Source organism: Aphis gossypii, chromosome 1 (genome assembly GCF_020184175.1).
Source record: "Aphis gossypii isolate Hap1 chromosome 1, ASM2018417v2, whole genome shotgun sequence".
In the NCBI taxonomy this organism is placed as follows: Eukaryota; Metazoa; Arthropoda; class Insecta; order Hemiptera; family Aphididae; genus Aphis; species Aphis gossypii.
Window position 1 is genome coordinate 56,060,810 of NC_065530.1, and position 26,767 is coordinate 56,087,576.

The 26,767-nt window shown below is 28.1% G+C and overlaps 2 protein-coding genes across 2 annotated transcripts in view; one reads left to right on the forward strand and one right to left on the reverse strand.

Annotated features, from left to right (window-relative positions):
- LOC114127074 (uncharacterized) lies at positions 1-25,061 on the reverse strand. Its single transcript, XM_027991195.2, has 6 exons — positions 24,683-25,061; positions 4,742-4,891; positions 2,837-3,438; positions 1,708-2,031; positions 1,455-1,602; positions 1-822 (listed from the first exon to the last, which is right to left on the reverse strand). The coding sequence occupies exons 1-6, from the start codon at positions 24,717-24,719 to the stop codon at positions 560-562; spliced, it is 1,524 nt and encodes a 507-aa protein (XP_027846996.2). The 5' UTR covers positions 24,720-25,061; the 3' UTR covers positions 1-559.
- LOC114127068 (PCI domain-containing protein 2) overlaps positions 1-26,767 on the forward strand; it is a 564,778-nt gene that overhangs the window by 530,053 nt on the left and 7,958 nt on the right. The gene's annotated exons all lie outside the window — the stretch shown is intronic.

The following is a 26,767-nucleotide window of genomic DNA, read 5'->3' on the forward strand; positions in this document are numbered from 1 at the left end:
TTTGTATACAAAAAAAAAAAAAAGAATACAGTATAATAATAATATAAATCAATGTTATAAATCGCACAATTGTAATTTCAACCTAAATACTATTATATAATAATAAAAAAAAAAAATCAATTAACATAGTAATTATTGTTTACAACCTACAGACTAGAAACATAAAAGTAGCTTTTCCCTTTTTGGTGTTAAAAATGTTTATACAATGTAATAATATTCAATATTTAAATAGGATCTCTACCAATAAGCAGACTTGTCAGAATAGGAGAAACTATTTAGAGTATAGATATGATAATATCAAAATTGTTTGAATTTTAAAAAGTTTCTTGAGCGACTTACTAAAAAATAATAATTTAATGTAACAATTGTTATAACCACATTGTTACCATACATGTTCTTAAATGCATATATAAATATTATACAATCCACAGTCATCGTAGCTTTTGAACCTTTAAGATAATTTAAGGGAAATCAATATTTATAACCATGACACGATCGAAATTCCACAGAATTGAGTAAAGAATATAATACGTTCTAAATGAGAACATATTAAGCGCATTCAACGAGATTTTCGAAATGATTGTGAACCGACAACTGCAGCTATGTTGTTGTTGGGTTGTATGTTTTTCATCACTTTCATGGGCTCATAAAACTCATCGGTAGTATATATTGGTGTAGAGTTTCTCATTAGACCATTGTTTTTTGGTTGCGATTTACGTCGTAATAATGGTGATGTTTTTTTGCTGTTTATTTCTTCAATTTTTTGTATTATTTGTTGTACGCCCAAAACCTGGTCTGCCACAGCCATCTCGCGTTCTTCGTCTGAAACAAAAATCCACATACATTAGACACAGCAATACAGCATATTAATAACTTTACGAGTATGTCGGGTATTACAAATTGGATGGTTTTTGGGTACACTGATTTCTGATTATAATATTTAAATTTAAATTTGTGATCACTTGAAATTCATTCAAGAAGTTGAAATGGATTTTATTGGGTAAATTTATTTACAATCATACATGTATATTGTATAAACTATAAGGTATAACAAGTAGAATTTTCTGTAACTGTATAGTACATTTTACTTGAACATTAATAATATATAATTTAGTTAACCGTTAATAGTTATGCAGCCTTAATAAGCCTTATTATTTATTAATGTTAATTTTCTATTAAAATTTTTCATGTCTATAATATACAAAAAATTTTTTTACATTTTGTATTTTTTTATAATAGGATAATACATATCATATAGTTTTCTATACGTATTGGAATTCATTAAATAAATAAAATAATATCATCGGCTTTTGTTATTGTCATTTTAGAATTCTCGATCGATGTAATAGAGCCCTTATTATAACCCTTCCTTAGATATTTCTTAAGTTCTTGTTTTTGTGTTGAAATTTCTGTCTGCCACACTGGCGCCTAACGAAGGATTTAGTAAAACATACTCGTTATTATATCGTAGCTAGTTTCCTTTTCAGCGAAATAATCGTCGTATTCGTTGTTATTTCGATCTTCCTTGACTGGCACGGGCACCGGTATGTTGTTTGGAATATTGTAATACGACGTGTCGCCATCCCAAAACTGCTTATCGACCTAAAAAAAAATGTTTATCAGTACCAAGAAATCGATAACGATCGGTTAACAATAACAATAGTTACTAATAATAATAATAATAATAATAAAAATAGCAACATAAACCTTTGGCAACGTGTCCTTTTCTTGTTTGGATTCATCGATAAAGTGGTAAATCGACTCAATCATATCCACGTCATCGGTTCCGTTCTCGTAAAGATTGACCGGTCTTATAATAGGATTCGGTTTATCATAATAGTAATCCTGCGCGGAGGTGTCATCGGTTGCAGCAGCGGGGGGTACAGGCAGTTCGCGATTAGGCAAAAGCTCCTGTTTGAAACATATGGGAGACGGCGAGAGTTGCTCTATTTCTGGGGTGGACGACTTGCTGCACGAATTGTTGATAGCCTCGATCCAAGAGTGCAAGTCATTTTGATTTTGAGCTATAAACTGGAAATCGAGAAAAATGAACAACGCCGCGATTAAAATAGTTACGTACACATATACATTGATGTATTATGCATTGTTTAATTTAAACGCCGTGATAAGTACTATACTACTATATTATTATCATATGTTTATAGTGGTATAGATGACTAAATGTACGACGTATATAATATAATTATATATTTTTCGGGAATAAATTGAGATTTAAATCTAGATTTAGATCCAAGGAGAAGTAATTGGATTCGATAGAAATTTGTTTCCTGACATGATACAACAATACTTTGTCCGTTTTTTATGTACTTTTCTTAATAAACTATTTATGTAAAAATATAATGTTTATAAAAAACATTTAAATTTCTTTAAAATCGGACATGAAATAATTTACGGGTTTCTCCATATCTATCAGCCTTATTAAAAAAAAATATTAATCATATATGCTTTTTTAAACTTTTACTACCTATTGTATATATTGTTTTACTACAATTATTGAATTATATTATCGATAACCAGTTTATTAAGTGAAAAATGTATTAAAGGTATTCTGAACCATGTCATCAATTCATTCAAGTACGCATTCCGATTATAAAATAAATGTATTCTTTACAACAAAACTGACGAAAAACCACACATATTTTATTTTAATTGAGTACGTTTTAACTTTTTTTTAGTCCGTATTTTTAACCACTGTATTAAATATTATATAATTTTACCGTCATTCCGAGACGTTTAACCACAGTCCTACTACATCGTGATTAAGTTTATACACCTTAATACCTGTATACTATTGTTCAGACTATAAAGGCAATACCTGATAAGTCTTCTTGCCCGGACACACGACTTCAAACACCCAGTCCTTGTTCCGGTTGCCGCCGCCCGCCGCGTCTCTGGCCGTGTACCCCTCGAGATTGACGACTAGACACGGTTTCAACTCCTTTTCGCCGTTGTACACGTACATGGTGGACGACAGCACCGCGGCCCAGTACTTCTTCGTGTGGTCGACGAACAGTATTTTCTCACGCTTCGTCAACGGCCCGTACTTGCTGGCCGAATACTTGACCGCGTTTGCCGACACGTAGATCACCTCACTCTTGGAGCTCTCGGACGAGTCGCTGTTCGACCGGCTGCTGAGGCTGCTGCTGCCGTTCAGGGCCGTCTTACACAACGAGCCCGTCGACAGGTTACCGTTGTCGGCGATGCCTCCGCCGCCACTATTTGGCGCGCTGTGCCGTTTCGCGTTCAGGTGGTGTTTGGACGGCGGACCGTATCCGTTGCAGCCGATCACGTAAGGTTCGTAGTTGAGTATGTCGTCTTCGTACGGCACGTTGTTGTAGATCGGTTGATTCGAGCACAGTTCTTCGTACGCCGCTTGCTGGTGTAAGCACGCGAAGCTGTTCGACTTCATTATCAGGCCTGTAGCGAAACACGCGATATTATTCTACATGATCGCCATAATCATTGTAAATTTTACAGTTCATACTATAACGTTAAACGATTAAATCTACCCCTAAAACAAAATCCTGGGCACACCCCTGTTGTAAACATTATAGAATAGGTATAGGAAAACATTCTACATACTGCTGCGATATTGTGGCACGTTATCATAATAATATAGTCTTTATATTTTATAAGTAATCGTCGTTTTTATATCTTGTTTTCTACATTTTTTTTTTTTTTTTTATTTATAATCGATTTAATTACAAAATATACAGAGTATATATAATGTGAATCACACTCGCTCAAATAAAATTCTAAAACGATTCTGAATTTAAGCGATAGAATAAATTATATAATTTGCATCAATTTCAAAAATAAATGAAGTCTTCATGATACCTACCAATTTAGAAGAATGCAATTTGATCTTTAGGTATATTTTAGGTACCTATTTCAAGATATCTCAATTTCAATAATTGTGGTAGGTACAATATTACTGTTTATAAAGTTATAAGTTCAGTCGGTTTGTTGGGAATATACAATAAGAAAATATAAATTTTAGTGTTGGGTGTATTTACTATGTACCTATATAGATATTTAATATTATTAAACTAATGTACAGAAACTTGAGAATTAAGATCACCGATTCTTATCCCTACACGATTTTTACTTTTAAAATATTAATTTTCATTCAACATTTATTACATATTTAATATTACAATATATTTTTAGTACTAAGTAATATGATATTTTTTTTACTATTTTCCGTACAACGTTTTTGATATTAACATGTGCACAAAAGAAATTGTTAAAATTAAATTCAAAATAATTATACCAAGAGTTGACACGGTACGCTGCACGTATTCTTATAAATTCTTTTTGTGGGTATTTTCGTAGTTATTTATCGGCCTACCATCACTACATACCTGTGGCGTCGCCGCGTCGGCATATAGATGCATTGTGCCGTGGGTATTTGTCGTTTTTGATATCGTGTCAACATTTTACCTTGAAAACCATCGTCACGAATGAAATAGGCGACGAGACAACACCACAATAATAAAAACTACCTCTTTATGTATTCATAACATGCACATATAAAAAGATATTTGTTGGTAGTATACCGCGCGCATCTTATTTTGCAAACTAAATATTACGACCTACCGTTATTTGTCAACTGGGTGAAAGGTATTATTATACATGGATTATTCCTCGTCATCTCTGATTTTTTTGCAAAACTTAAAATTAAAATTATAAATAACAAAAATTTTGCTAAAATAATCACCTTTTGAACGCCCGTTCATGTCCATGTACGGAGTCCTGGCTGGTGACATTTCTCTGTTGGTAAGTTTTTCCAAAAGCTGTTGGCGTTGTATTTCGGCTCGCTCCGAAAGAGATTCGGCAACCAATACCGTTTGCAAATATAAAGCCACATCTGTAAACAATAGATATAAATGTATTTATTATTCATTTATTTCATGACATGCACACACGTAGGTATAAACAAATTTTTATCATTCTGTTTTATACTTATTTCTAACGTTTTTAAAATGGTATTTTTTTTTTTAATTACGAACAAAATATTTATATTTCTTTAAATATTGCTATATAGATATCATCTTATAGCACATAATAATAATATTAAATTATGTTTATATTGTCAATAAATAGACTTGAACGTTTAAAACTGATACTGAGATAAATCTACTGAGGTATCATATTTTGAATTTTCTAAAAAATCGAAGTTCTAGTTTCTACATTGCAGTGCATACCAAGGTGAGTTCCTGACATATTAATGAGTTACATAGTTACTATACATTTTTATTATTATTTACTGTTAAAATTAAAATTTTATAACTTAATTATTTTAAAATATTGGAGACGCAACTTAGTGTAATGATCAAATAATTTTGACAAGTCGCGTCTCCCAACGGAATGTAAGTTATACTAGTATTTGAAACCTAAATTAATACCAAAATATAACTTTTTTGGAACACAAGTAGTATATAATTCCATTTACTGATATTATATTAAACATTAACTAAGTTAAGTACGTTAAAAGTCGTTAAGTTGCATACGCTATACCTAGTATAACTTAAGCCATATTTTTTTGTTTTGTTGTTAGAATTTACACCACTTGGGACAAATTTTATTATAAAGAGAATATTTAAAATTATTTTAGTATCTATTTAATCGTCATTTGCTATTAAATAGTATCGTATAATATTATACCTATTAAAATCAATTATCTAGTAAATGAATCATGTTTGAGAGAAAAATATTATGCTAAACTATTGATGACTGATCGTGATTTGGCAACGTTTAGCAATGCATATTAACGTAAGTATCGTGAATGCTAATAAAATGTACCTCATCACATTGACCTTCAAATGTATTTATTTTTTTTTTAGATAAAAAATAAATGATTGTTATGCTGTTCAATTAATTATAAAATAATTTCCGATACTAAAAATATTTAGCTATTTATACTAGATGAAACCGGCATACTAGTTTTATAAATAAATAATAGTACAATGTACACAGAATTAATTCATCCGTGTAATGAGCTTGTTGTCAACGACTTTCAACTATGACAGTGTGACTGCGATATTAGCAATTATCTTTCAAAAGCACATTATCCTCGGCAGTAAGAAAAATATTCGAATTTTATTAGATACGGAATAAGTAATTTTTTTTTTTTTTTAAGATTTTGAGCAGAACGATGAATATATTGAATTTATGATCATGTATGTTATTTTATCTGTCATCACCTTTTGGGGCAGTAAAAATGTTTCGATTTTCAACTTTTGGGGTAGTTTCTAGTATTAAATTGGATATATTTAGTACTTTGTGAAGATAAAAGGTTTGTGATTCAAAAAAAAAAAATAATAACTATATAGAAATTTGAAATTGTTCACTAAATGTTTGAGTATGTAGTTATTTTAAATTTTAAATTTAGTTTAGTTTTTTTATACATAAATGTTACTTAAAAATGTTATCACTTGATAATTTTTTTAAAAAATGTAATACAAAATTTCTAATTAATTTAACTATACCGTAATACTAATAGTAAAATAAATTCCTTACCGCAATATCGGTAAATAAACAAATAAATATAATAATATTAATAAATATTATATATTTTGGAATATATAGTTAGTGATATAGGTTGACAGATTATTTCCGCTCAGAATCGTTTTTCGTATACAATGTTTTATCTCTGAATTCAAATTTAACTACAGTGAACCACTTTTTATAGTATTTAAATTGAACTTTTGGTGCTATTACCATATTAAATATAATATAATAATCATATAAGATCCAGAATTGATTTACCAAAATATTTTATTTTTTATAAAAAACTTTAATACATATAATACGAACCTATACTACTTTCATACCATAATAATTATGTACACATAATTTTACATATTTATATAGTTCAATGGCGAGCTGAAGAATATACAAGTATAATATGTAATTTAATGTTTTAGTAATAGCAAAAGTAAAAATGTTTTAACTTTCACGTGTATTTACTAACACCTTATTTACATATAAAAGTACCAATACATAATTAAAAAATTATTTATTATAAACTTTAATTATAAATATAAGTATCACTATAATATATATATATAAGTAACTACATCTACCTACCAATAATAATTAAAAAATGTATATAGTACATTATAGTATTATACCAGTATAGGAAAAATATGTTTTAAAATTTTGCATACCTGCAATTAAATATATATAATGAAATACATTTTAGTAGGTAACTTATTAAATATTTAACTTCTAGATTTTATAAAGAAAAATATATTTAAAAATGATTCTGCGATATTATCATTTTAAACAATGACAATCGTTTAAAATTTAGTATTAACTTTTTATTCTAATACTTTATTTTGTATTCCTGAATTTCAATTTTCATAATAAACTTTATTAATTTAAAATTATGTAACTTAAATCATTTGAAAACTATATTTTACATAATAAAGACATATCACCTTAAATTGTGTTAAAAAACTGTCTTCTTATTAGTCTATTCAAAAAAATTAAGGAATTTCGACTACCTACATGTTTTAGTGGGCAATCGTATTAGGTACTGTTTTTGTTTTTGTTTCTTAAACAATAAATAGTTAAATTATATAAGACTAAAATAAATTTCTACTATATGGTTTTATGAAGCTATTCATAAGAACTGTAATTTGTTTCTTTTCTTTTTTTTTTTTAATATTTATTAGGAACTGCTATTTCATAAAATTATAAGTTCTATTGTTAGGTTTGTCTTTAAGATATACATATCATATTTTATCAGATAGATAGTCATATACACTGTGATACGATAAATAATTTGTTTACAAAGGTTCCAATGACGTGAGTATACTCACGGAAACTAATTTCCTGAAAATAGTAAATAATATAAAAAAGATTTTCAACGAATTTATTAAATAAAAATATAACTTTTCTTAAAAATATTTATAATTTAGATAAGTATTTATAATTTTTCTAATAGTAGGTATTTCGTTAGACGATGATGTAAAATGTAAATGCATAACATTATAGTACTGTATATTATTGTTAAATCAACAAAGAAAATTTAACACAAATATTCTTCGCACACATAATTTATTTTAATAGTTATAATAGTACTAAGGTAAATGTTTTTCTAAATAATACTACGCATATAGGAGTATTTAATTAAGTGCAGGTCATGAACAAACACTACAAAAATTTTAAATTTTTATTCAAATACGTTTGGTAATACTTTGACAAACAATTGTCATAAGTCGTAAAAATAAATATTGCGTAATTCTTCTAATATTCTACAGATTACAGAGCTTTAGATAAATATGGATAGTCAGATTAATAAAATGATGAAAAAATAAACACTGATACAGCGTATTCATCTACATTGTTTTTAATTATTCGTACTATTATTATATCTTTGTACAATAATAATTATATTTATTTTTTTTTTTTAAACTCAAAATAGATATTTTCTATTCATACCAACACAAAAAATGTATACTTATCATTTTGATTTTTGAATGATAATAGTTTCCAACTTGCCACCTATAAATAATAATAAGGTAGTACCTAGTGATAATTTAAAAAAAGCGAGTACTTCCAACACAGTGGACTTAGTCATCATATCATAGATGCTCGTTAAGGAACCCTTTCTAACGCAATTATAAAATATAATATTATAGTAAAGTTGCTATTTATTGTGGTTCTTTAACAAATGCCACGTAAATCAGGGCAGTATGAAATGCACACAATTTTGAGTATTGATGCAATTATTTCAAAGTGGTTAACAACGTTATACAATATGCATATTATTATCCTTATATTATTTCGTTGAATCACTTGAATCTTGTATTCGTACCGGTTGCTCTCACTTTCTAATTGATTGTCGGTCTCATAGACACGTGCGCACAGAACTATTCTCGGAACTATTGTAGTATAAGTTATCTCATTAGCATCGTAAACATCGTTAGTTGTAATTTTAATTTTATGTTTCTTTTTTATCCTGTGTCACCTGACTTATACATTTAAGTGCGTATAACCTTTTTTCTGGACAAAAATCTTAGTTGGCGTCTACACGGCGCATACCGATCACACACGCACACACTATAAATTTATTATAATGGTACTATTACTACACTCACTCAACAAAAGCGACTCATTGTCCGCATAAATATACAACTACGGACGGACGCACCACACATCCGTTACTGGTAGCTGAAGCTGATCAATTTACACGAGGACCCTAAGAGGTATATAAAAATAAAAATGTATATATATACGAGTAGTTATATATAACTATATAAATAATAAGTATACATAATACATTACTAAAAACAGTCAGGACTCGACATGAGTAGAGCGCTACAACACGTGTATACTTATACATTTACGCATAAAATATATAGTTCATTCGTTCGTTGTGCGTGAAAGTCTATACGCACTCAACTTATTTTAATAATATTTAATAATCTTGCCTACCCGACGACCCAGAAAGCCATTATCGAAAATGTTTGGAAAGGAAAAAGGTGTTAACCGTTTAACAAAATTACACAAACGTCTCAAAAAAATTTAATATCCTCACGTTTGAAAACAATATACTAAAAAAAGATCTTATTTTAATAAAGATAATCGATAAAAAATTTAACATATTTTTGATTTTCTCAGTTATAAAAATATTATGTTTGATTATTCTTTGCTGTATTCTGTTATCATATACCTATGTTTTGCAGTTAACTTTTATTTATTGCACAATAGATAATATTTATGATAGGCATGATTACAAAGAGTAAAATATTTAAAATTCTTGACAAGCCTAACAGAGGAGGAAGTATGTATAATATAATGTGCAATTGACTGCTCATTTAATTGTAAAGTTCAACCAAATCATAGATCGGTGGAGACCTTAACGCGTAGGCCACACATATATGCACCCACTAATAGATATGATATACTAATCAGGTAAAATATTATTATTATTACAATATCTATTCATCTTCCCGATTCTATACACGTCTTGCCGAGCTCAGTGTATTAACCTCGCGCGATGGATACAATATATTTTATTATGAAATATTATAATGTCCCGAATGATGGCGTTGATTAATACGAAGTACAAACGTACATATTACATATGTAATGTACAACATCATATTCATATATATATAATATATATATATAAAGGTACGTCGTGTAAACCAAACCAAAGAGATCGCGGCATGTGGGAGCTAACAATAATAATAATAATGAAATAATTTTTATATGGACGAAAAGAGTGCGGCCCGCGTAACATGCGTAGTCTTCTCATCCCAATTGAAAACAATGAATTCAAACATCGGCTTTAATTGACACTATTACGTATATAAAATACATATAGCATTCTATAAAACCACATCGGTGGTAGATATTATACTACTATATATCTATTTACTTACAACACGTTATGATTGAATACAGCACGACGACATTAACTGTCATACCACTCATACCTATGTATATTATATATTGTTCTTTTCTAATATCCCTCGTAGATATGACCGTTTAGTCACATACAACATAAATTATAATTGGACACACCAACACAATATATCACGGAAAGTACTTTTAAAAGATAGTTATCTAGAGGAATGCATCCGATTATTCAACAAAAAAAAAAAAATTAAAATAAGTACCATTTAAAATACTTCACTAAATACGCTATTTTAAAAAAAAAGTATTCAATAGCATAGTATAAAAACATAAAGGATATTATGTTAAAAATACCAGTGCTCAAGAAATATCTACAAACATTGATCATATTTACATAACCAACTCGTTAATATTTTAACGTTTACTCTATATGACCCATTCGACAGACTATGACTTATCTCATACCTAATACGCTAATAATATATTATCCACGTGAAGTAAAAGGTGAAAATGAAATTGTTTTTCTACTTTACTTATATTTTTATGATAAAAGGTATAAAGTTCATCTAAGCCACTAAAACTATTTCAATAGTCATTCAAAATGTCTCATTTTAAATTTTAATACGATTATTTACTCTTTTGGAGTTTTTGAACTATAAGCCAATTACATAAATACGCATGTTAGCACATTTTATTCAGCGTAATTACCATAATTTTTTAGTGTCAAAATATTATGATATTATAGTTCGCCGATAACGCGTGAATACATATAACAACCACACCCATATAATGCCATTAGCTTATGTATTATGGGAGTTTTCGAGTTACTTGCTTTTTTTGAATTACGTTCCTATCTCAGTTATTGCGTGAACAAACCAATAAATTACTTATAAGGTACTAATTCTCGAAATTGCTCTGAAAATGTAAGTTGTGTATTCTTTGAAAGGAAATATATAAATAATATTTAAATATAAAATGAGATACTAAAAATATTTTAATACGAAAATATGTACAACCACATTACTAAATTAGATTTATTTAAATTAGCAAATTTTCAAAAATAATTTTCAACATGAGATTTCAATATGTTAATTTGATAAAATATATTAGAAAATAGTCATGCGTTATGAATTTAAGTACATACTGTACAGCACTAACATCAACAAATTCATAACCATAAAAAGCGCTGAAGGAAATTGTTTAAGTATACAAAAATATAGTACCTATGTAAAAAAGCTGATAACTCAAAATGGTATTCGATTGTAGATTTGTATGATACACATTATTCAAAAATGGTAACAATTTTTTGATTTGCGAAATATTTATTTCTTGTTACATAATATGTAGGCATGTTGAATATTGTATGTAATTATGTGAGCCACATTTTATTATTATTATTTCAATTCTTTACTATGTGTGAAAATGGGATAAGAGCCGGCACAATTTTACTTATTTGAATGGTTAATATAATTTTACTGTTAAACAAAATTTGTGAAATTCGATTAAAGAATATAAACACATTGTTTACAGTTGTGAGGCACCTACAATATAAATTTAACAATTATTAAACAATATCTTTTACAACAAGAAATTATATTTTTCTAAATTGTATTTTATTAATGTCTAATGCTTATAAATTTTAATCATTAAATAAGTGCTCTATTCTACATCACTGTATAAGATCTCTCAAACTAACATCGCTTACATAATAATATTGTCCTATAAAAATTAATTTTGAAATAAAAGTTCTCAGGAACGTTGTTGAACTTCTCTAAATTTTCAGAAATAAAATATGTTTAATATATAATGTTCAAATATAAGAAGGTTTGATAAATGAGTGAATATTTTTTTTAAGCATTTTCCTAATTTCATTCATTGATAAAGCTACATTTTTTGACAATTATTATGACTAAAAAATATATGTTTTTAAAAAATACTATTTTTGACATAATACATATTATAATTGTAATATAATTATAAATTATAATATTGAAATATATCAAAATTACGCATAGTACACAATCTCAGGACAAAAAATTATAAATGTTACTCCAGCTAAACAAATATATACGTGTACCTATACTGATTCATAAATCACAATTTATTTTAAACGACGAACCATAAATTATAATTTAAGTATAAATATGTTTAAAACGAGACCAAAATATTGCACATAAAAAAAAGGTTTTTTTCATACAACTTAAAATGTTTACATGATTTTTATTCGCGCATTAAACGTTTCATACCTTCACAAAAATATGTTTAACGAGCGATAACATATGTGCCTAAAATATTTTGAAAATTGTGTTTACTTTTTAAGCTAATTTTGTGCGTATAAACGTCAAAATTCTTGAGCAATGTTGTATATATATACGTTATTATTTATTTCTGTGCCAATTTGCGCTATAATTTATTACGGTCATTGTATTATAAATATACGTACCTATACGAACATATATATAAAGTTGTTTAATTTCTTTTTGGCCGGCCTTACGCAATACTTCCATTTCAAGTAACCATATAGTCAACATAATCTAACTCCCCGATACATAATATACATTTTTGTTTTTTTACGGCTTACTATATTATTATAATTATTATAATATTGCTACAGTGCATGTACCTATAGCAATATACACTTATAAAAAAAAAAAATTAGAGTTGCTAGAAACTACGTGTAGAGTGTTCATTACCGGTTATCTCGCACGACTATAACTTTTCCTAAGTATGAAATATGATAGTAAAACGTGTTTTAAACGATGAATCGCGTTATATGATCGCCCGGGGGAACACCGCTGCAACCGTTTATAGTGGGTATCCCCAGTTTCCCGCGCGATCGCATAATCTTAGGTATAATAGTATAATATAACGACATCCGATTGATCCGCTATCCAAGATTGGCGGGTCACTGTCTCTCTATATTTGACACGTTATTAATACCTAATTTCGGGTAATTTTACGACTTCGGTCGATTTCACATTTGTGGAATTATTGCTGTCCTGTATATTTTGTCGGCCATAGACCGCAGTCAGTATACACTTTTATACTATATTAAACATAATATAGCAAATTCTGTTTCGGAGTCCATGTTTAACTTCCTACGTATACACACAATGATAAGTACCATCTATGGTTTTATATATTTTTTCACCGGTGTTAATGTGTTATTAGGGGTGTTATTGGATAGCAATATATTTATGAAACACGGGTGGCGTGTGAGTAAGGTAAACATTGTATCTGTCAGATCCATATAGGTACTAAAAATAATTATAGTATATCTTTAAAAATATTTTCACGTTTTAGGAACACAATTTAGTTAAATAAAAATTTCTATTGTTTTTTTTTTTTTTAATATTATTTTATACTTGATGGCCAAACATATTTTTGATACGTATCAGCTGGTTGTTTTTATTGTTTAGTATGTAACTCGTTCTTGAAGTACACATCACAATTTACTTTATAAGAAGAGTAGTAAGAACTCTCCCACGAGTTCGTGATGTACAAATTATGTTTGCTTATGTCGAAGCATATTAAGATATATTATAGATTGATTTACGCCAATGTGATAATCTCTATGGATACTTGACGTCTATATAATTTAGAATATTCATATACACGCGTATTATTGAAGGCGTTGGATTCCAGTCTAGCGTAGGTCATCGCAGTATAGGCCGGATATGGGAATACGATTTTTCTAAATGTTACAAGGTAAAAATATCGCCTTGTTTTTACTGCTATCCCGTCCACTAGAAAACCAATTGCATATGATTCTCAAATGTGTATACAAATCACCGATAACAATATTTCAGCGATGGAAGATGACGAAATATATAAACAATAATAATTATCATCTATCATTGTTATTAAATAAATTAGGGCTCTTACGGTTATAAATTATTACGTTTTTATACCGTCTATCGTAAGTTGTCAGAAAATCGTCGATGCGTTCAGCTGTTATAAATTGTACACGATGATAATACATTTAGAGTTTGACAATTTTGAGGATACAATATAAGCCAGTCGCATAAGAATTTTCAGTAGAATTAAGTCTTACCATAAGCCTATTTAAGTAGTATATTAATAAATGATAGTATTATTATAAGACTATAATAGCCTTAGCAAACGAACGTATCATAACCTGGTACTAATACAATATACCACCCACGCCACTAATTATTATTATTGTTGGACGTGCGTGCCAGAAAATAAAAATAAACGTTATCTCACAATTGGTCTCACGCGGGAAGGTCAATATGTGAATATTAAAAAACATGTGTCATAAGCCACCGTTTATATAGGATATACATATAATAGCCCAAAACACTATATTATGCCATATCGCAGTCGCTATTACGAATATGTTTATTATTTTATTTTTAATTTTTTTCATTAATGTTTCCTATAAGAAACACGTCCTGTATTTATCGTATACGAGATACGGTACTTTGTCCGCTGGAGGCATTTCGTTCCACAAACGTCAATACATGAAAACATTTTTATGGGTTACCGTCATAACAACGGAAAATTATATTTTATCACTTTTATTCGTATTATATATTGTAAAAATACCATAAATATGCAATCCTATTTGATAACAAAATGATATTAATGCATAATATTATCGCACAGGAAAAGGAAATATTTGCTAAGCTTGGTCCCACACGACCGATTATAAATAAACGATTCGATATTTAAAATTGTAAACAGTTAATTTAATAATTTTAAAATGTATTTTCATGACACGCTATCATACATACAACAAGTCTTGAACTTTTCATAGGTATACTATATTAGATGATATGGTATAATATACTGGATGAATGAAACCATATATAACACTGATATGCTTTTCCATTTTCTTTTGTTGGCTTAATGAAAACACAGTAATCTACATTAGTCTACATTGTATATATAATATATATTTATGTAATCAAATTTTATTTTCATAATACTGTATACCTCGCAAATGCAGAACATGTATTAAATATAATAGCTATTTAAACATGTATCTATATTATAAATTGATAGTATGCTGATAGCTTATTAATTATATAAATGTAAAAATTTAACTTCTAATTCGAGTGAAATGATAAATTATATCCAAAATTAAGGTATCTATATACTTTATTGTATACCAAATAATAACTAATCGTTTTCTCCATTTTTAAAGCAATAAAACATAGGCACTTACAAACGCTTACAAAATTTGTGTGACAAATAGTTTTCAACTTAAAATTTGTAAAACCTGTATAATTGATTATACTGATTATAAATACAATTATTTTTATATCAAATTTAAGTAGATCACTATAATTACTATATTATTGTATTATAATTACAAAAACATTATTTATAAATTTTTAAAAAAAATATTACATTAAGTTTGAAAGTTGAAAAGATACTTAATTATTAATATAAACAAGCTGGCCTGTACAAATATAAATTAATGTAGAATGATAATTTAAAAATTCCAATCCTTATGTTTTAAAATACTTTTTGCTCGGTTTAATTATTTATGCCATTAAACTTATACAACTATAAATTTAGATTAACGTCTTTTGTGTTATTGTTATAGAGGTTATATTTTCAATTTATCCATCATTAAACCCACAGGAGTGTGATATATTATACTTTGACATAAAAAATAAATTATTACTTTAGCTTTCGTGCAATTGACATATGTACATTTTTTTTTTTGTATGTGTGTACCCAATCATAAAATTCATATACCTAACAATACGAACAATTTGACATAAGTGTATTTTTATTTAGTGTCAGTGTAAAAGCTAAGATAAAATTAATATTTGATAATCCGTCACTTACGTTAATAATAATTAAGAAATTAAAAAATAGGTTTATAAAAATGTTTTATTATATTTTTTGACAAATAACTATTTATATATATAGTATGCTGATAACTTATACACTTTTTTGTTTTTATCCATACAATGCTAACCAAGTTACAAAATTGTTTCATACTTTATTTATTAAAAATATATACATTATACCTACTCTAATTGTTTTATAAGATCATTTTTCATATTTTCAAGAAATTTTTCACCAAATAGTTCATTTTTATAATTGTTGTACATTATTCAAATTGTCTATTTTATAAAATTTTTGATTTAAAATAAAATTTTAACATTATTAATATTATAATTGGAGGATTTCGCATATAAAATACTATATTTTTGAAATAATATATAATAAATACGTTTTTGAATAATATATTTCTAGAAATCGTAAAGGTCATTTTTATTAATTAGTAAGTTAACCTAACCCAATTTTTATGTTTGGTACATTTTTAAAATCAACATCATATTTATTAAATACGATGAAAAAGTTAAATATTGGTTATTTTAATTTTTAAATAAAATACATTGACATAGAAAACTATACGGCTGCAGAAGGTACTGACGTACTGTTGTATATTTTTATAAAAAATATAAAAATAAAATAAAAATAAATAAATAAATATGTTCTAGACATTTAACATTAATATATTTAATATTATATTTTTTATTTTTATAGTTAATAATTATTTACCACAATATAATCACAGATTACTGGAATATACCTATATTACTGTAATCAATGCATTTTATTCCTTCTCGAAAAAATTTCTACTTCTTTTATGTTTTTATTACCTATTTCATTAATTGACAAACATCTAACATAAAATAAATATTAAAAGTATCCAATATTATGTTTGACAATCAATTTAAAAATGGTATATCTAATTTTTATAACGCGTAGAAAACTAGAAAGTTTCGTCTGTTCCATAGCAATAACTTGAACAAGTTATGAAACGTTCAAAAATCGTATCGAAAACCTGCAGTAAATATACTATCAGTGATGATCAGCTATAACACCATACACTAGCACAATATATAATGTATATTATTATTATTTAATTCGTAGAGCAGAATATTCCAATGGTAATCTATTCAAATTCAGAAGCTGTAAACGAAATATTACTATGTAATAAAATATATACCGTTGGTCGAATTCAAGATAATATGATATTACATATTCGATTCGTGGCTTTGTACGCTAATGTCCCCTGGGGGCTCGTCGAGACCCGTAGACGTAACCCATTGCAATATTTTATAATACATATATACTATATTATACATTATATTAGTTTGTGACCAACCAACTAACATATGACTGATTGGAGGGTTTTTTAATGATCTCTATAGCGTGTAATATTAATATTATATCGGTCACTAACGAATAGGACTATACGTAGATAGAGAGAAGTTACATAAGTACGTTGCAGTACCTATACAAGGCAATTATTTTTCCCAATATAAATTGGCTGATACCTATAGAAATATAACATGAAAAATATTTAAAAATATATATATTTGGTTTCTACAATATTGTATAGTTATAATAGAATATCAGATAATTATGATTAATTATGTAAACTAATTTAAGAAAAAGAGAATCAACTATATAAAAGAATAAAGAAATTTATAATTTTTGCTTTATATGTGTAATATTTGAAATTTGTATACTATATGTAGGTACCTACACTTCACTTGTCCCGTCCAGAGTTTATAAACAATTATTTAAAGTTAAAATTCATAATATTCATAACATCACAAATAAGATACAAGAGAATTTGTAAATCAACAATTTTAAATCATACATTTTTATTTATAAATTAAAAACTGTAGATTACCATTTTGAAAAATAAAGTTTAAAATGTCTTGAATGTTTTGATTTAATAGAATCGTCCTGTGTATCATACAAAAAGAAAAAATATGTACTGAGTAACGGTCTGGCCAAAACGTTTGTATTATCAAACAAATAAATAACATAAGCATTATAACAACTACTTCTACATATTAAATGTATCTACAGGTGCACACCTATATTATTATATATTATACTATGTATGAATGCTATGCGCGTCCCGTACTACTGCGAATGCACCTAGCGGATAATGGCATGTCACGGGACACGGGCTGCGTTGCCGACAGCAGCGGTTGACGGTTTACAACAACAGGTGGAGGTCGGAGGATAGGACGCGGGTTATTGTGCCGCCTGCCTCGGGGTCAGGAGGAAACAATTTCCTGCCGCCGCCGCCGCTAAATCTATCGCCGAGACAACCAGACTGGTTTTTTGTCGTTTAGAAAGGATATAATATTATTACAAATTTAATATCGTAACTAAGATATAGATACGCACACATTTTGAATGTCCGATCAATTCTGAAATGCTCTTACAATCTTATATCGAGAAGGTTAAGTTATTGTAGAGAAAGGTTAGGTAAACACTATAAATAATAAAATTCAAAAATTAAACTTTAATATTTTGTTTGTCCTCCATATAACTATGTTTGGGTATAAAATATGAATGAAAAATATTCTTTTATATCAAATAAATAAGTACAGCACATTACACAAAATACTATATAGTCATTAGACCTATTATAAGCTTTAAACCGGATTTCAACGACTGGTGTACTTGCCAAATACGCCAATAATTGTACATTTGTCAAGTGCACGATTTCGGTGTTCATACGACTTGACAAGCAATACCTACAAGTACCTAATATTGGCCGTTTTTTTGACTTGTGTCACGTTTATCGACAATTCTGGGGAACGGCACAATTATAATAATTGTACAAGTATGCAGATCCGACGGCATGGCAAGTAACCACCAGCACCAAATATTGGTGAAGTACATCAGTCGTGGGAATCCGGCTTAAGTTATTTAAAACTAAGGATAATTTCTTATATTTTAATAATAATATTATTAATCGTGGTTAAAATCAATTTATAATCGAATACACTAATTACATTTTATGCGGTGGACCGGAAACGATTTAATATGACTAAGTTCCGATGACGCGTGTTCGTGACAAATGAAAACCACCTGCTATCGCTGTATACATATTATAGGTAATAGATAATATTATGCAAGAAGAGATCTCGGATCGATTACTACTATATAGCAATATTATAAAGGACTAAAGGAGCATAATATATAAGCCCAACTATCGCCCGTGCAGTCACGATAATGGAAACGATACGTAAAGACCATAATAAAAACGAGTTTACGTCTTCACGAAAAAAAATAGAAACAATCGATTCATTGCGTTTTAATAATCCTGTAATAATCTGGCAATGATAATTAACGTTTTTGTTTACTTGGTCCGCGTGAAAGCCACATAATAGACATCATACAGTTATAAATAAAGGAACTATGGCGAGAACTCACGCTTGTAGTGTCAGAGTACATAATATTACTGTTTTATACGGAAACATATTATGCGACTTCAACGTATCCGTACTCAGAAGTACAGAACCAGATTAGATTTCGACTCGTGACATTTAAAACATCGTATAAAATACATACATATAAATATGTGTGTTGTGTGTATTGTACATGAAAGGAAGAAAGCGGTTGTTAATGTTCTTCGAACCTATAATACGAGGAGCATATTGCATAAGCTTTAACGAAACGATGACCTTCCGCTGATACGAGCACGCATTTGATTTATACCGTAGTCGGTTGTCCAATTTTTTACAACGCGGAAAACACCGTTCAACTTTTATCCCGAAGGTATAATTCGGCTAGTACTCGTATATTACATACATAATATAAGTCACACCGCCAAAAGAATAGTAGTAACACAACTCAACAATAAAAAAACATATAAAAATATATCTTAAGTATTATTATGATAATAATTAATATTATGGTATGAGAAAATGTACTATCTATAATGCATATACGTATGTATAGATACTATACATATTATATGCATTATTCTATAATATTTATTTTATCTCAGCGTTTATTAAAGGCACAAAACATTTATGTAGAATCATTTTTCATACAAGTGACACTTTTGAAATTGCCAATAGGCTCTTTTTAAATTATGATTCCGCATAATATTTTTAAATAAAACAATTTTCAAAAAATTTTGTAAAGTAGTGAAGTTTTAGTAGTGGGCATTTATGTACCAAGATATAGGTACAATAATACAACTGCAAATACATCATGTAGTATGAGGGATAAGTAACAAGTGGCACGCACAAAGGCGAAACTAGACGATGAGACTGCATGTCAGTCGACACAGTTATGGGACAATAAAATGTAACATAGATAATTATATATATATATTATATACCAAAGCTTGTTGTCGGCGACGGAATAGATCACTAATGTGACGCAAATGGTTTTTTTTTAACATAACATAATAACGCATATAAGTACTATTATAATTTTTAATACGACCAGCACCCTTTTATAGTATCACGATATAAATTATATAAGTAAACACGTAGAAGTATTTGATTTCCGTAAAGTAGACGATGATAATATATACGTTTCTCTGCGGTATAGATCGCGTCGTCAACGCATATTGCGTATCTACCTATATCATATTTTTTTTATATTATTATATACGTTTTGTCGCGTCGATTCACGTTCAGTAGCCGCAACTAGTAACCCACAATGTATAGCACGATATTAATAGGGTAAAACACAAACGTTTAATAATAAAAAAAAAAACCATTCAAGTTCGACTTATATAGTCGGACTAGTATTCCAGTAACCTCTATTTGCTCGACAGTTTTATTGACGGCTTACGAGCCGCGCATCTATCTGTGTTTTGTACACATGAATGTATATAGGTATAAATACTAGATAATGCGAATACGTCGCTGCTAACTGTAAGTGACAATTAGTGATTCCGGTTTCGCGATTTAACCATTTGTATTTTGTTCGCGCATTTTCTGCACATACAGCAAATCACGATTACACGACAATACAGTATTGTACTATAGTACATATAAATGCACGTAGTACGTGATAGGTACGCATACTAAAATACTCGTCTTGAATCTATTTAGCCCATTGGGCCTAGAAGATCCCTTAGAGATGATCCACACTACAGCGGTTAAACCGCTCTAGTGTAGCACGACCCTTTAAACAATTGATTGTAACGAAAAATAATATATTATTAACCGTCTATAAATAGATATATCATAATATTATGCTACGCGTAGAACTCATCAGCATACCCATATGGCCATATACGATAAACCAACTACCAATCTTTAGCTCATAAAACATATATTACTAACAGCCAAGGTCTGCATTAAACGCGTTAATATATTGTTGTACTCACGGTCGTTTAGTGGCACGAATAGGTATAATTTCATAATGCTCGTTTAAGATATTACATTAGTATATAATATATAATATATACTAGACTCTAGTATCTATAGAAAATACTATTAAATGCCACTAGCATAGTAAATGCCTGTTTATTTTTACTAAGTTTAGCATCTACCGATCATCGAAACGAAAACGTATTTTTGAACCACAACAGTTAAATTGACATATTATATGTCCAAATCAGTTTTCTAATGCTATAAACGTCTTACGTTTGTATAAATAAAAGAAGCGTAATTTCTACGTTGTTAATATATTATTTTATTGTTGGCAAAAGTAATTGTACATACGCTATAATATCGTATTTTAAACTTGAACAATCTCCAGCAAACGTCTTCATTCGATGGCGCGGCTTTATACACAGTGAAAGTAGTAGACTATAACTTTCCGACAAACTGCAGCAGCCTATCGCCGCAGTTAAGTCTCACACTATTTTATGATAATTCGTGAAATCGCATCACAATCGAGTTTTAAATGATTTAACATCGGTTATAAAAACACGTGTTTCTGTTGAAGTTTTCAATATTATTTGTCGTATATACATTATACAAGTATAGGTATTAAGTAATATGTATTTTGATATGCTAATTGCTAATATACTACTGAACAGATAATGATATATATGTATGTATTAACATAAATGTAAAAAAAGAGGAATTTAATGTTTATACGGATTCTTGTCGTTGCGAATACAATACAGTCAATACAGACATAAAGCTTAAACGACATAAATCGATATTTGTACATTTTATTACCTATATTGCATTGTACATAATACGTGTGTCTATTGTATTTTTACTTATTGCATTGTATTTGAGTATACCTACATTATACAGTTAATACTCGTTTTAAATTAATTATATATTTGTATATATATGTGGTATTAGTGATATTACTAGTCACTACTCACTAGTAATACCTATTTGCGGAAATAAAGTTCTAAACTTATAAAGTTTCTAGAGTATTTTTAAACATTAATAATGTACCTAAATTATAGATTAGGTCTTATAGTGCAGCATTTCTAGTTCATCTTTTTAACCCAAGATGTGACAATCCAAAGAATGTTAATCCTGTTTTTCACGATACATTTTATTTGGTCGTTTTGTGCAGTACGTGCCATGCATTTTAATTGTTCTTCCTACATAATATACGTATAATATTTAGTATGCGCTACCCAAAATGAATATGTTCATCCTTGACTCATTATATTTTTCCTAGAATATTCTCCAAGCTAATATGAATCAAAAACGCGCATGAAACATGTGATAAGAATAATTTGATCAGACAAATTGACTAAATATTTGTAGTACAAATACCTCTGTCTATTGTTTACAAACCAACTAATAAAAATAACTTGCACAATGATGAACACCAATTGTCATTAAACAAACTACAATATAATATTATTTTAGATAATAACAGCCACAATAAAATGTCAAAAATTCACAATCAAAATAAACGAATTATTGCAAGTCACAACTTATAGTAAGTCATCTAATAGAATATGACGGTAGTTTAATGAAAAAGTACACATAAAAATAATAAATACAGCTGTTGTACAGTAAGGTAGTATGTATTATTATTTATTGCTATGTATAACTCCATAAATGCTGTAGACAAAATATATAGTTACGTTGATTTTTCTACTAAAATCTGTTATTATCGAAATTAGCAGTACTTTTTTCAAATAATGTAAAATATAATAATGTAGAAAACATTAATAGCAGTTTCCTAAATATATTTTAGTAAAACAGAAAGTTTTTCGATTAAAATGAATGCTGTCTGCTAGTCTAACTTGTAATTATTATTTGAAAAATTAAATAATTTTGTTTTCACAGACTACCATAGTATCTTTTCGGGTATTTAACACGTGATAGTTGTATTACTTTATATTTTATTGATTCTTTACGTTACATAGTAAAATGTAGCACTACACCTAATGCTACATAGCGATTAAAACAATCCATAATAAATTTAATGATTTTGTTAGTTTAATAATTTAAGCTTTATCAATTCGTTAAATCTGAATAAAGGAAAAGTAAATATTTGAGCAGTTACAATTATAGTCATATTAAAAATTAAAATTAGCGCATCATAATCCAGTAACATTTCAGATTTATATCAAATATTCTTGCTAATTATAAGAGAATAGAGTAGTCGCTAATTCAGATATTAATCTAATCGTAAACATAATAATAGGTAATGAAACAATTCACGTAAGTTAATTTACATATGCGTTATATTACTTCATATGTTACGGTAAATATACATTATTGATAAAAATATACAAAATATAAATTAAACTGCAATAAGTAGTAACCACAATTAAAGATTTAAGTATATTTAAGTTAATCTTTAATTGTGGTAGTAACAATCCAAACCCAAAGCCTGATAAGCAATAGATATTGTTCCTGATAATTGTACATTGAAGAAAATAAATTGATGTTTAATTATTGGAAATTGCATAATCATTTCCATTATGTATTATGTTTCCATGTATTATAAGTATGACCGATCAATTTACAAATAACAACCAATATGGCAATTTAAATAATACTCAATAATAAAATTTAATATCTATCATTTATCAAATTTTGTCACTATTTAATAGTTATCGTTGAATTTGGCGAATTCGGTGAATTTATGAATTATAATTTTTATAATTTATAACAAAGGATGGCTATTTTTTATTAAAATCCTCGTTTTCATAACCTATTATTTTCGCTTAGGTACCTATAATTATTTATTTTTAGAATCAAATAGATAAAACTAGTTAACACGGGATTGTAAACAGGATTCATTTTCAGCATAGGTACATAGTAAAGTTCTGATTATACTGCGTTTCATGTCATATCAATAGTACCTCTGTGGATCCATTTTACCTTATTCACGCCAAAATTATAAGATTTAATAACTCACTGCTTACGTTATCTATTATAAATTAATAATTATATTATAGATATAGATAACCAGACTTGGATTATCTCAATGATAAAATTAAAACGATTCCTATAGTCTTTAGATATAGATTATTAAATGTTTGGACTACAATATGCACGTAATTAATATTAAGTAATAAACTAATAACCTGTTAATATTTCATTTCTTCCGAAGTTGCAGGCCATGGCGGAGAGTCGTATAGGTTTCGCTGTGTATTATAGACAAATACAACGATATTCAGCCTTTCATCATTGGAGAAATCAGTAAAACGCACGGGTCTCGAATTTAAGGTTTGAATATTTCAAAAATAGATAAATTACGGAACAAAATTCAAAAGAACGAAAAAAAATGTTTTTACTTAGATAACGCGTGCGCAACACAACAAACACCGTCGGCAGGCAAACGTCGTACACTATAGTCACTGTGATACTGTCTACACTTCTACAGAAGCGCTGGTCCGCGTGTTTCTTTTCGCCGGCTTTCAATTTTTTCTAACCTCCCACCGACAAGCGCGACAACACAACCTGCGACGATGTTATGTTATAAAATAATAATATGTTTATACTAATAACCCGACGGGCGATGTATGCGCTACCTACCCATACGGTACACATCACACATGCACACACCCCGTGGGACGTAGGTATAAAGTTTATTAGGTACCTAATAAATATCTATAATATGTCTAAGAATTCTGAATTAATAAATATTTTTTATTTACTTACATTTTTAATATCATTATCTGAATCGAAATATTTTCATTAAAACTTCAACGTATAAAATATAATATGTAATAACTAATAATAACTAATATTGAAGAAATAATAGATACCTAGGTCAAACAATACCTAATTTTTATTATAAATTTGTACATAAATATGTGTATACCTAATACAAAATTTAAAGTTTACATAAGAGAAGTGAAGTGGCATAATCTGAAGAATAGTATGAATACCTATAGGTATTAACATTGATTATAAATAGTAACTATTTATCTATAATCAACGGTATTAGCAAAACGTTAAAAACAGGAAGGAATTTAAAAAACAAATATGAATCACGAGACAAAAAAAATTGTTCCTTTTATGTTTACTGCTTATAAAAATTACCATAAATTACGTATTATTTTTAATTGGCATTTACACATCAAAAAGAATAAATCAACTAAATCCTGCAATAAATAATCGATCGATCTCCTCCGACCAAAAAAGTGACACTACTGAATTAGAATTTGTAAGTAGTTCATTAATATAAGTACTTTGTAATTGGTTCATCTATACAGTTTAAATACTTGTTGGTTAAAATTAAACAAACCTAAACCTAAACTATATGTTTTGTGTTCGATTATTAGGAATAATATATCTATAATTATACTACTACATATAGATCAACATTTGTTGAAAAAGTATTCCATTTCAGAATTTAAAATAAATAATTACTTATAAGTTTTTGTTAAAACAATTTTAAAAACTTAAAAACCAAATTATAAAAAATCGTAACAATTTGATTTTTTAATCAAAATTTATTGTAGTAAGCACTAAGCAGCACCCTAACTTCTAAGTCAGAGGGTTTCCACACCGATAGAACTCACAGAGTCATAGCGCTCTCATCCATGTTATTCATGTTGTTGTTATCTTTTGCTACTAAATTTACTTTTGACTATTATATATAAATGTAGCAGATTAAAAGTATTTTTTGTTTAAAAAAAAAATAATTAAGTAAAATAGGAAGATAGTAAGTATTTCAATAATTTAATAAAAAATTTTGATTCTATAGTGATATTTATTGTATTTTGTAAGATTATAAAAATCCCTTTAACAAAGACGATCATATCGTGCATAAAAATATAGTAATCTTTAATGACGGATTTCAGCTCTAATGCTCCCAACGATTTACTGGTCACGGGTATTTAACTTACTATCCACACCGTGAACTCCGCAGACGTACTGAACATCGTGCATGTAGTATGATTTTATATACCTTTATGTATATATTAAAACTATTATATGACTATAATACAATACCACAATTTTGGTGAGAAATATTAAAGTCCATATATCCTGTAAAACCTATCTAGAAGACAGGGGATATTAGTGCAATACGCTAAAACATTGAATAAAATAAATAACATACTAATGGAAAAGACATAAAATAGATATAATTATTATATTTTAAGTTACATTTTTTATTATTAGAATTATATTATATTTATTCACTTATAATAACAAGAGTT

Coding starts and splice junctions, on each gene's coding strand:
- LOC114127074 (XM_027991195.2), bottom strand. CDS start 24,719: ATGGCCTGCAACTTCGGAAGAAATGAAATATTAACAG. Junction 1,603..1,707: donor AAAAGGACACGTTGCCAAAG/GTTTATGTTGCT, acceptor ATTTTTTTTTAG/GTCGATAAGCAGTTTTGGGA. Junction 823..1,454: donor TAGCTACGATATAATAACGA/GTATGTTTTACT, acceptor TTTTTGTTTCAG/ACGAAGAACGCGAGATGGCT.